The sequence below is a fragment of the Sapajus apella genome, unplaced genomic scaffold, assembly GCF_009761245.1.
Source record: "Sapajus apella isolate SASKATOON/1434 unplaced genomic scaffold, GSC_monkey_1.0 scaffold240, whole genome shotgun sequence".
NCBI lineage: Eukaryota > Metazoa > Chordata > Mammalia > Primates > Cebidae > Sapajus > Sapajus apella.
Genome location: NW_022437180.1, coordinates 323,370 through 335,693, shown reverse-complemented (window position 1 = coordinate 335,693; position 12,324 = coordinate 323,370). Strand labels below are relative to the sequence as shown.

At 40.1% G+C, this 12,324-nt stretch overlaps 1 protein-coding gene across 1 annotated transcript; it reads right to left on the bottom strand.

Moving 5' to 3' along the window:
- Positions 1 to 789: 789 nt before the first annotated feature.
- On the bottom strand, positions 790 to 10,948 carry LOC116545001 (pyruvate dehydrogenase phosphatase regulatory subunit, mitochondrial-like). The gene is made up of 2 exons (XM_032271589.1): positions 10,891 to 10,948; positions 790 to 1,256 (listed from the first exon to the last, which is right to left on the bottom strand). The coding sequence occupies exons 1-2, from the start codon at positions 10,946 to 10,948 to the stop codon at positions 790 to 792; spliced, it is 525 nt and encodes a 174-aa protein (XP_032127480.1).
- Positions 10,949 to 12,324: the final 1,376 nt, after the last annotated feature.

The following is a 12,324-nucleotide window of genomic DNA, read 5'->3' as shown; positions in this document are numbered from 1 at the left end:
TACATTCAACTTACAGAGTTAAATTGATGTGTGTCTCTAGCAGTTCAGAAACCCTTTCTTTGGAGAATCCAGAAAGGGGTATTTCCAGCCATATACAGGCATATAAGAATTAGCAGTAAGATTGCGTCTAAATCACAGAAGAAACACATATTTCAAACTGCTCTGCTGTGTGTTTGTTCAACTTAGGACGTTGCGTCTATGTTTACATTCAGCGAGTTGGAAACACGTTTCTTCTAAAAGCTGCGTTTGGATATTCCAGAGTGAATGGGACTATAAGCTGTAATGAGAAATATCTGGCTCTAAAACACAAACGGAGCTCTCTAGCAGAGTGATTGTCGAGGTGTACATTCAACTTACAGAGTAAAACTGATGTGTGTATGTAGCAGTTCAGAAACCCTTTCTTTGGAGAATCCAGAAATGGACATTTCCAGCCATATACAGGTATGTAAGAATTAGCAGGAAGACTGCTCCTAAAACACAGAAGAAACACATATTTCAAAGTGCTCTGCTGTGTGTTTGCTCACCTTAGTACGTTGTGTCTATGTTTATATTCAGCAAGTTGGAAACACGTTTCTTCTTCTTCTTCTTTTTTTTTTTTCAAAGGAAGGTTCCTTTAAGTTTCATCTTAGGAAAACAGAGACACTCCCTGAAAGCGTGCAGGGCACTCCTGGGCACCCAAGTCATTTTCTACTCCAGAGGATATGGAGGAAAGGGCTAGAGGGAAACAAAGGGCCTGAAGGGAAAGGAGGAAAGGCAGCCTCTAGCCTTATGTAATGCACACCCCTTGGATTATGTTCCAAAGAGGAAAGGAGGCAGAAGGAAGAGAAACTCCAAGGTGACGTCTGCTCCAGGACAAGATGATGGAGAGGTGGGGATGCTGTCCTGCCATCCCTTCTCATGTAAGTCACTCAGCTCCTTGTCATCCTTTCGGTGCTTGTGGGTGAAGAGGGAGACGACAGGGAAAAGCTTGGCTTTGGCCAGGAAGTGGTATCCTGGGATATCAATCTCATACTCTTCCCGGTTGATGAAATCTGCTGTCGCCACCTGATCTTCCCCCGTGTCCTCAGAAAAATTGTCCACAAAGGCCAGGCAAACGTGGTGCTCCAGGCTGTAGCTGTAGGCATGGCTGGTTGTCTTGCCAACAAACTGCCCATTTCGGTAAATGGGCTCTCCGCAACAAGGCCAAAGGTCTAGGTCTGTGTCATGGTCGTCCAGGATGAACATGGTGAAGCGTTTATACACGTTTCTTCTAAAAGCTGCTTTTGGATATTCCAGAGTGAATGGGAGTATATGGTGTAATGAGAAATATCTGGCTCTAAAACAAAAACGGAGCTATCAAGCAGAGTGGTTGTGAAGGTGTACATTCAACTTACAGAGTTAAACTGATGTGTGTCTCTAGCATTTAAGAAACCATTTCTTTGGAGAATCCAGAAACGGATATTTCCAACCACATACAGGCATATAAGAATTCGCAGTAAGACTGTGTCTAAAACACAGAAGAAACGAATATTACAAACTGCTCTGCTGTGTGTTTGCTCAACTTAGGACGTTGCGTCTATGTTTACATTCAGCGAGTTGGAAACACATTTCTTCTAAGAGCTGCGTTTGGATATTCCAGAGTGAATGGGACTATAAGCTGTAAGGAGAAATTTCTGAAACTAAAGCAACAAAAGAGCTCTCTATTAGAATGGTTGTCAAGGTGTACATTCAACTTACACAGTTAATCTGATGTGTGTCTCTAGCAGTTCAGAAACACTTATTTTGGAGACTCCAGAAACAGATATTTCCAGGAATATTCAGGCATATTAGAATTAGCAGTAAGACTGCGTCTAAAACTCAGGAGAAATGAATATTACAAACTGCTCTGCTGTGTGTTGGTTCAACTTAGGAAGTTGCATCTATGTTGAGATTCAGCGAGTTGGAAACACGTTTCTTCTAAAAGCTGCGTTTGGATATCCCAGAGTGAATGAGAGTATAAGCTGAATGAGATATATCTGGCTCTAAAACAAAAACGGAGCTCTCTAGCAGAATGGTTGTCAAGGTGTACATTCAACTTACAGACTAAACTTGATTTGTATATGTAGCAGCTCAGAAGCACTTTCTTTGGAGAATCCAGAAATGGGTATTTCCAGCCATATACAGGCATATAAGAATTATCAGTAAGTCTGCATCAAAAACAGAGAAGAAACACCATATTTCAAACTGCTCTGCTGTGTGTTTGTTCACCTTAGGAAGTTACGTCTATGTTTACATTCAGATCGTTGGAAACACTTTTCTTCTAAAAGCTGTGTTTGCATATTCCAGAGTGAAGGGGAGTATATGGTGTAATGAGAAATATCTGGCTCTTAAAAAAAAAGGAGCTATGTAGCCGAATGGTTGTCAAGGAGTAGGTTCAACTTACAGAGTTCAACTGGTGTGTGTCTGTAGCAGTTCAGAACCACTTTCTTTAGAGAATCCAGAAATGTATATTTCCAGCCATATACAGCCATGTAAGAATTAGCAGTAAGACTGCGTCTAAAACACAGAAGAAATACATATTTCACACTGCTGTGCTGTGTGTTTGTACATCTTAGGAAGATGAGACTATGTTTACATTCAGGGAATTTTAAACAAGTTTCTCTTAAAGCTGCGTTTGGATATTCCAGGGTGATTGGGAGTATACGGTGTAATGAGAAATATCTGCCTCTAAAACAAAAGCGGAGCTATCTAGCAGAAAGGTTGTTAAGGTGTACATTCAACTTACACAATTAAACTGATGTGTGTCTCTAGCAGTTCAGAAAGCGTTTCTTTGGAGACTCCAGAAACGGAAATTTCCAGCCATATACAGGCATTTAAGAATTAGCAGCATGACTGCGTCTAAAACACAGGAGAAACGAATATTTCAAACTTTTCCACTGTGTGTTGGTTCACCTTAGGAAGTTGCATCTATGTTTAGATTCAGAGAGTTGGAAACACGTTTCTTCTAAAAGCTACGTTTCGATATTCCAGAGTGAATGGGAATATAAGCTCTAATGAGAAATATCTCGCTCTAAAACAAAAACGGAGCTCTCTAGCAGAATGGTTGTCCAGGTGTACATTCAACTTACAGAGTAAAACTGATGTGCGTATGTAGCAGTTCCAAAACACTTTCTTTGGAGAATCCAGAAATGGATATTTCCAGCCATATACAGGCATATAAGAATTAGCTGTAAGACTGCGTCTGAAACACAGAAGAAACATATATTTCAAACTGCTCCGCTGTGTTTGCTGACCTTAGGAAGTAGCGTCTATGTTTACATTCAGCGAGTTGGAAACACGTTTCTTCTAAAAGCTGCGTTTGGATATTCCAGAGTGAATGGGAGTATATGGTGTAATGAGAAATATCTGGCTCTAAAACAAAAACTGAGCTATCTAGCAGAATGGTTGTCAAGGTGTACATTCAACTTACAAAGTTAAACTGATGTGTGTCTCTAGCAGTTCAGAAACCCTTTCTTTGGAGAATCCAGAAACGGATATTTCGAGCCATATACAGGCATATAAGAATTAGCAGTAAGACTGCGTCTAAAACACAGGAGAAACACATATTTCAAACTGCTCTGTTGTATGTTGGTTCATCGTAGGAAGTTGCATCTATGTTTAGATTCAGCGAGTTGGAAACAAGTTTCTTCTAAAAGCTGCGTTTATATATTCCAGAGTAAATGAGACTATAAGCTGTAATGAGAAAATATCTCGCTCTAAAACAGAAACGGAGCTCTCTAGCAGAATGGTTGTCAAGGTGTACATTCATCTTACAGAGTAAAAGTGATGTGTGTATGTAGCAGTTGAGAAACACTTTCATTGGAGAATCCAGAAATGGATATTTCCAGCCATTTACAGGCATATAAGAATTAGCAGTTAGACTGCGTCTAAAACACAGAAGGAATACATATTTCAAACTACTCTGCTGTGTGTTTGTTCATGTTGTGAAGATGCGTCTATGTTTACATTCAGCAAATTGTAAACACGTCTTCCAAAAGCTGCGTTTGGATATTCCAGAGTGAATGGGAGTATATGGGTAATGAGAAATAGCTCCCTCTAAAACATAAACGGAGTTATCTAGCAGAACAGTTGTCAGGTGTACATTCAACTTACAGAATTAAACTGATGTGTGTCTCTAGCAGTTCAGAAACCGTTTCTTTGGAGAATCCAGTAATGGAAATTTCCAGCCATATACAGGCATTTAAGAATTAGCAGCAAGACTGCGTCTAAAACACAGGAGAAACGAATATTTCAAACTTCTCTGCTGTGTGTTAGTTCACTTTAGGAAGTTGCATCTATGTTTGGATTCAGAGAGTTTGAAACACGTTTCTTCTAAAAGCTACGTTTCAATATTCCACAGTGAATGGGAGTATAAGCTGCAATGAGAAATATCTGGCTCTGAAACAAAAACGGAGCTCTCTAGCAGAATGCATGTCAAGGTGTACATTCAACTTACAGAGTAAAACTGACGTGTGTATGTTGCAGTTCAGAAACACTTTCTCTGGAGAATCCAGAAATGCATATTTCCAGCCATATACAGACAGGTAATAATTAGCAGTAAGACTGTCTTAAACACAGAAGAAACACATATTTCAATCTGCTCTGTTGTGTGTTTGTTCACCTCAGGAAGTTGCATCTATGTTTACATTCAGCGATTTGGAATCATGTTTCTTCTAAAAGCTGTGTTTGGATATTCCAGGGTGGATGGGAGTATAAGCTGTAATGAGAAATATCTGGTTCTAACACAAAACGGAGCAATGCAGCAGAATGGTTTTCAAGGTGTACATCTAACTTACAGAGTAAAACTGATGTGTGTATGTAGCAGTTGAGAAACAGTTTTTTTGTATAATCCAGAAATGGATATTTCCAGCAATATACATTCACATAAGAATTAGCAGTAAGACTGCGTCTAAAACACAGAAGAAATACATATTTCAAACTCATATGCTGTGTGTTTGTTCACCTTAGTAAGTTGCTTCTATGTTTACATTCAGAGTTGGAAACACAATTCTTCTAAAACCTGCAATTGGATATTCCAGAGTGAATGGGAGTATATCGTGTAATGAGAAATATCTGGCTCTAAAACAAAAACGGAGCTATCTAGCAGAATGACTGTGAGGGTGTACATTCAATTTACAGAGTTAAACTGATGTGTTTCTCTAGCAGTTCAGAAACCCTTTCTTTCGAGAATCCAGGAACGGATATTTCCAGCCATATACAAGCATATAAGAAATAGCAGTAAGACTGTGTCTAAAACACAGTAGAAACGAATATTTCAAACTGCTCTGCTGTGTGTTGGTTCATCTTAGGAAGTTGCATCTATGTTTACATTCAGCGAGTTGGAAACACGTTTCTTCTAAGAGCTGCGTTTGGATATTCCAGAGTGAATGGGAGTATGTGGTGTAATGAGAAATATCTGGCTGTAAAACAAAAACGGAGCTCTCTAGCATAATGGTTGTCAAGGTGTACATTCAACTTACAGAGTTAAATTGATTTCTCTCTCTAGCAGTTCGGAAACCTTTTCCTTGGAGAACCCAGAAACGCATATTTCCAGCCATATACAGGCATATAAGAATTAACTGTAAGACTGTGTCTGAAACACGGAAGAAACACATATTGCAAACTGCTCTGCTCTGTGTCTGTTCACCTTAGGAGGTTGTGCCTATGTTTACTTTCAGCGAGTTGGAAACACGTTTGTTCTAAAAGCTGCGTTTGGTTATATCAGAGTGAAAGGGAGTATGTGGTGTGAAGAGAAATATATTGCACTAAAACAAAAACGTAGTTATCTAGCAGAATGGTTGTCAAGGTGTGCATTCAACTTACAGAGTTAAACAGATGTGTGTCTCTGGCAGTTCAGAAACCCTTTCTTTGCAGAATCCAGAAACGGATATTTCCTGCCATATACATGCATATAAGACTTACCAGTAAGACTGTGTCTAAAACACAGGAGAAAAGAATAATTCAAACTACTCTGCTGTATGTTTGTTTATCTTTGGAAGTTGCATCTATGTTTAGATTCAGCGAGTTGAAAACATGTTACTTCTGAAAGCTGCGTTTGGATACTCCAAAGTGAATGGGAGTATAAGCTGTAATGAGCAATATCTCGCTCTAAAACAAAATCGGATCTCTCCAGCAAATGGTTGTGAAGGTGTACATTCAACTTACAGAGTAAAATTGTTGTGTGTATGTAGCAGTTCAGAAACACTTTCTTTAGAGAATCCAGAAATGGATATTTCCAGCCATATTCAGGCACATAAGAATTAGCAGTTAGATTGCATCTAAAAAACAGAGAAAACACATATTTCAAACTGCTCTGCTGTGTGTTAGTTCACTTTAGGAAGTTGCGTCTATGTTTACATTCAGCGAGTTGGAAACACGTTTCTTGTAAAAGCTGCGTTTGGATATTCCAGCGTGAATGGGAGTATACGGTGTAATGAGAAATATGTGGCTCTACAGCAAAAACGGAGCTATCTAGCAGAATGGTTGTCAAGGTGTACATACAACTTACAGAGGTAAACTGATGTGTGTCTGTAGCAGTTCGGAAACTCTTTCTTTGGAGAATCCAGAAACAAGTATTTCCATCCATATGCAGGTATATAAGAATTAGCAGTAAGACTGCATCTAAAAAACAGGAGAAATGAATATTTCAAACTGCTCTCCTATGTGTTGGTTCATCTTAGGAAGTTGCATCTATGTTTAGATTCAGCGAGTTGGAAACAAGTTTCTCTTAAAGCTGCGTTTGGATATTCCAGAGTGAATGGGGGCATAAGCTATAATGAAAAGTATCTGGCTCTAAAATAAAAACGGGGCTCTCTATCAGAATCGTTGTCAAGGTGTACATTCAACTTACAGAGTAAAACTGATGTGTGTATGTAGCAGTTCAGAAACACTTTCTTTGGAGAATCCAGAAACAGATATTTCCAGCCATATACTGGTATATAAGAATTAGAAGTAATACTGCGTCTAAAACACAGGAAAAACAAATATTTCAAACTGCTCTGCGGTGTGTTGATTCATCTTAGGAAGTTGCATCTATGTTTAGATTCAGCGAGGTGGAAACACATTTCTTCTAGAAACTTCATTTATATATACTAGAGTGATTGGGACTATAAACTGTAAGGAGAAATATCTGAAACTAAAACAACAAAAGAGCTCTCTATTAGAATGGTTGTCAAAGTGTACATTCAACTTACAGAGTTAAACTGATGTGTGTCTCTAGCAGCTCAGAAACCCTTTCTTTGGAGAATCCAGAAATGGATATTTCTAACCATATACAGGCATATAAGATTTAGCAGTAAGACTGCGTTTAAAAAACAGGAGAAACCAATATTTCAAACTGCTCTGCTGTGTGTTGGTTCATCTTAGGAAGTTGCATCTATGTTTAGATTCAGCGAGTTGGAAACACCTTTCTTCTAAAAGCTGCGTTTGGATATACCACAGTGAATGGGATTACAAACTAATGAGAAATATCTGGCTCTAACACAAAAATGGAGCGCTCTAGCAGAATATTTGTCAAGGTGTACATTCAACTAACAGAGTAAAACTGATGTGTGTATGTTGCAGTTCAGAAACACTTTCTTTGGATAATGCAGAAATGCATATTGCCAGCCATATAGAGGCATATAAGAATTAGCAGTATGACTGTGTCAAAAACGCAGGAGAAACGAATATTTCATGCTGCTCTGCTGTGTGTTGGTTCATCTTAGGAAGTTGCTTCTATGTTTAGATTCAGCGAGTTGGAAACACATTTCTTCTAAAAGCTGCGATTGGATATTCCACAGTGAATGGGAGTATAAGCTGTAATAAGAAATATCTGGCTCTAAAACAAAAACGGAACTCTCTAGCAGAATGGTTGTCAAGGTGTACATTCAACTTACAGAGACAAACGTGTGTGTGCATGCAGCAGTTCAGAAACTCTTTCTTTGGAGAATCCAGAAATGGATATTACCATCCATATACAGCATATTAGAATTTGCAGTAAGACTGCATCTAAAACAAAGAAGAAACGCATATTTCAAACTGATCTGCTGTGTGTTGGTTCACCTTAGGAAGTTGCATGTATGTTTAGATTCAGCTAGTTGGAAACAAGTTTCTTCTAAAAGCTGCATTAGGATACTCCAGAGTGAGAGGGAGTATATGATGTAATGAGAATTATCTGGCTCTAAAACAAAAACGTAGCCATATAGCAGAATGGTTGTCAAGGTGTACATTCAATATAGAAATTTAAACTGACATGTGTATGTAGTAGTTCAAAAACCGTTTCTTTGGAGAATCCAGAAACGGATATTTCCAGCCGTATACAGGCGTAAAAGAAATAGCAGTAAGACTGGGTCTGAAACACAGGATAAACGTATATTTCAAACTGCTCTCCTGTGTGTTGGTTCACCTTAGGAAGTTGCATCTATGTTTATATTCAGCGAGTTGGAAACACATTTCTTCAAAAAGCTGCGTTTGGCTATTCCACAGTGCATGAGAGTATAAGCTGTAATGAGAAATATCTGGCTCTAAAACAAAAATGGAGCTCTCTAGCAAAATGGTTGTCAAGGTGTACATTCAACTTACAGAGGTAAACTGATGTCTGTATGTAGCAGTTCAGAAAAACTTTCTTTGGAGAATCCAGAAACTTATATTTCCAGCCATATACAGCATATAAGAATTTGCAGAAAGACTGCATCTAAAACAAAGAAGAAACTCATATTTCAAACTGCTCTGCTGTGTGTTGGTTCAACTTAGGAAGCTGTATCTATGTGTAGATTCAGCGAGTTTGAAACACATTTCTTCCAAAAGCTGCGTTTGGATATTCTGGAGTGAATAAGAGTATATGGTGTAATGAGAAATCTCTGGCTCTAAAACAAAAAAGGAGCTATCTAGCGGAATGGTTGTCAAGGTGTACATTCAACTTACAGAGTTAAACTGACGTGTGTCTCTAGCAGGTCAGAAACCCTTTCTTTGGAGAAATGAGAAACGGATATTTCCAACCATATACCGGCATATAAGTATTATTAGTAAGACTGCGTGTAAAACGCAGAAGAAACGTCTAGTTCACACTGCTCTGCTGTGTGTTGGTTCAACTTAGGAAGCTGTATCTATGTGTAGATTCAGCGAGTTGGAAACACGTTTCTTCTAAAAGCTCCGTTTGGATATTCCAGAGTGAATGGGAGTATATGCAGTAATGAGTAATATCTGGCTCTAAAACAAAAACGGAGCTATCTAGCAGAATGGTTTTAAAGGTGTAAATTCATCTTACAGAGTTAAACTGATGTGTGTCTCTAGCAGTTCAGAAACCCTTTCTTTGGAGAATCCAGAAACGTATATTTCCAGCCATATACAGTCATATAAGAATGAGCAGTAAGACTGCCTCTAAATCACAGGAGAAACGAATATTTCAAACTGCTCTGCTGTGCGTTGGTTCATCTTAGGAAGTTGCATGTATGTTTAGATTCAGCGAGTTGAAAACACGTTTCTTATAAAGCTGCGTTTGCATAGAGTGAATGGGACTATGAGCTGTAATGGTGAATATCTGGCTCTAAAACAAAAACGGAGCTATCTAGCAGAATGGTTCTCAAGGTGTACATTCAACTTATTGAGTTAAACTGATGTGTATATGTAGCAGTTCACAAACTCTTTCTTTCAAGAAATGAGAAAAGGATGTTTCCAGCTGTATACATGCATATAAGAATTAGTGGTAAGACTGTGTGTGAAACACAGGATAAACATATATTTCAAACTGCTCTGCTGTGTGTTGGTTCACCTTTGGAAGTTACATCTATGTTTAGATTCAGCGAGTGGAAACACGTTTCTTCTAAAAGTTGCATTTGGATATAACTGAGTGAATGGGTGTATATGCTGGAATGAATAATATCGGGCTCTAAAGCAAAAACGGAGCTATTCAGCAGAAATGTTGTCAAGGCGTACATTCAACTTACAGAGCAAAAGTGATGTGTGTATGCAGTTGTTGAGAAACCCCTTCTATGGAGAATCCAGAAACGTATATTTCCAGCCTTATACAGGCACATAAAATTTGCAGTAAGACTGTGTCTGAAACGCAGAAGAAACGCATATTTCAAACTGCTCTGCTGTGTGTTGGTTCACCTTAGGATGTTGCATCTATGTTTAGATTCACCGAGTTGGAAACCCGTTTCTTCTAAAAGCTGCGTTTGGATATTGCAGAGTGAATGGGTGTATATGCAGTAATGAAAAATATCTGACTCTAAAACAAAAACGGAGCTATCTAGCTGAATGGCTGTCAAGGTGTAAATTCTATTTACAGAGTTAATCTTATGTGTGTATGCAGCAGTTCAGAAAACCTTTCTTTGGAGAATCCAGAAACGGATATTTCCAGCCATATACAGGCATATGAGAACTAGCAGTAAGACTGCGTCTAAAACGAAGGAGAAACTTATATTTAAAACTGCTCTGCTGTGTGTTGGTTCACCTTATTAAGTTGCATCTATGTTTAGATTCAGCGAGTTGGAAACCCGTTTCTTCCAAAAGCTGGGTTGGATATTCCAGGGTGAATGGGAGTATAGACTATAATGAGAAATATCTGGCTCTAAAACAAAAACGGAGCTCTCTAGCAGAATGGTTGTCAAGGGGTACATTCAACTTACAGAGCTAACATGATGCGTATATGTAGCAGTTCAGAAAACCTTTCTTTGTAGAAACCAGAAATGGATATTTCCAGCCATATACAGGCGTATAAGAATTAGCAGTAAGACTGCGTCTAAATCACAGCAGAAACGTATCTTTAAAACTTCCCGGAGGGTCAAAGATGGCCATAAAAGAACAGCTCTGTATTGCAGCTCCCAGTGATAGCACAGAGTGTGAGTGGATGCCGCATTTTTATTGCCCATAGACTATGAAATTCCCAGGTGAAGGAGCTCCACAGCTCACCAGCGTGGCTGTTTTGGCCAGTGCAGCTGTGCCGGCCGGCGCCGTTGCTTTGCCCCATGCGGCTGCTTTGTATGCACCCTGGAATAGCGATTCTCCATACAAAATATACTGTTCCAGGGGCTCTTTTGATCTGGCAATTGGAGCCACGGGAATTCACCCATTTGTCTGTTTAAAAAGGGGACTGAGCAGAGAACCAGGACAGTAGATTCCAGGGCAAAAAAAAAAAAAAAGAAAGCACCACAAACCTCAGTGCCACTGTTGAAGCCAGCACAGTGAGTGGCTTCAGGTGAAAACAAACAGACCCCGGTGCCTCTTCAACAGGCGACTGGAACACAAACATAAAAAAGGCTCTGAGGTAGGGAGCCAGGCGATCAAGCTCGGCTAGTCACACCACCACAAAAGAACAGCAATGAGAAACTCTGGATTGAGACTTTCACAGCAAGCGCAGCTGAATCCGGGCAGTCCAGCTCTGTGGGAGAGGGGCGTCTGCCATTAGCGAGGCAGTCCGCCATGACGGAGGTAGTCAAACAATGCTGATGCAGCCTGCCGTTGCCAAGGAAACCCGCCATTGCTGAGGCAGCCCACCGTTGCCGAGGCAGCCCACCATTGCCTAGGCAACCCACCATAGCTGAGGCAGCCCGCGGTTACCAAGGAAACCCAACACAGCAGAGAGACTCCGCCTCCACAGAGGTGGGCCACCATCACCAAAGCAGTTCTAACTACACACATATAAACAGGACTGCAGGGAAGTTCACTTGGCAGCTGGGCGGAGCCCAAAGCAGCTCAGCAAAGCCTCTACAGGCTGACAGTGAATAGGCTGCCTCCTTGCTGGGCAGGGCAGGTCTGAAGGAAAAAAAAAGAAGGCAGCAGCATACGGAAACTCATAAATAAAGCCCTAAATCCCTGGGACAGAGCACCTGGGAACAAAAAGCAGTTTATGACTTCTGCTGCAGCAGACCTAAACGTACCTGCCCAGAAACTCTGAATGAACAACAGAGCTCACAGCTCACCATTTGAGCTCCTATAAAGAAGAGACCATCTCCTCAAGCAGCTCCCTGACCCCTATATATCCAAAGAGACACCTCATAAAGGAGAGATCAGATTGACACTAGGCGAGTATCCTTCTGGGAAAATGATAGCAGAAGAAGAAAACTGGTAACAATCCCTACTGTTCAGCAGCTGCTGCAGGTGAACCCCAGGCAAGCAGGGCCTGGAGTGAACCTCAGCAGACCTACAGCAGAGGGGCCAGAGTGTCAGAAGGAAAACCAAGAAACAGAAATAACCTCATCATCAACAAACAGAGTGTCAATCTGAAAGATTTGAGACCCAATCTGAAAGCCAGCAACTACAAAGTCGACAGGTGGATAAATCCTTAAAGATGGGAAGAAACCAGCGCAAAAAGGATGAAAACACACGAAACCAGAACACCACTTC

What these genes read in the sequence shown, in the direction of transcription:
- LOC116545001 (XM_032271589.1), bottom strand. Translation starts at nt 10,948, where the DNA reads ATGGGGCAAAGCAACGGCGCCGGCCGGCACAGCTGCACTGGCCAAAAC. An exon ending in TGGCCAAAACAGCCACGCTG is followed by an intron (nt 1,257 to 10,890) that starts GTGAGCTGTGGA and finishes ATCCAAAAGCAG; the next exon opens with CTTTTAGAAGAAACGTGTAT.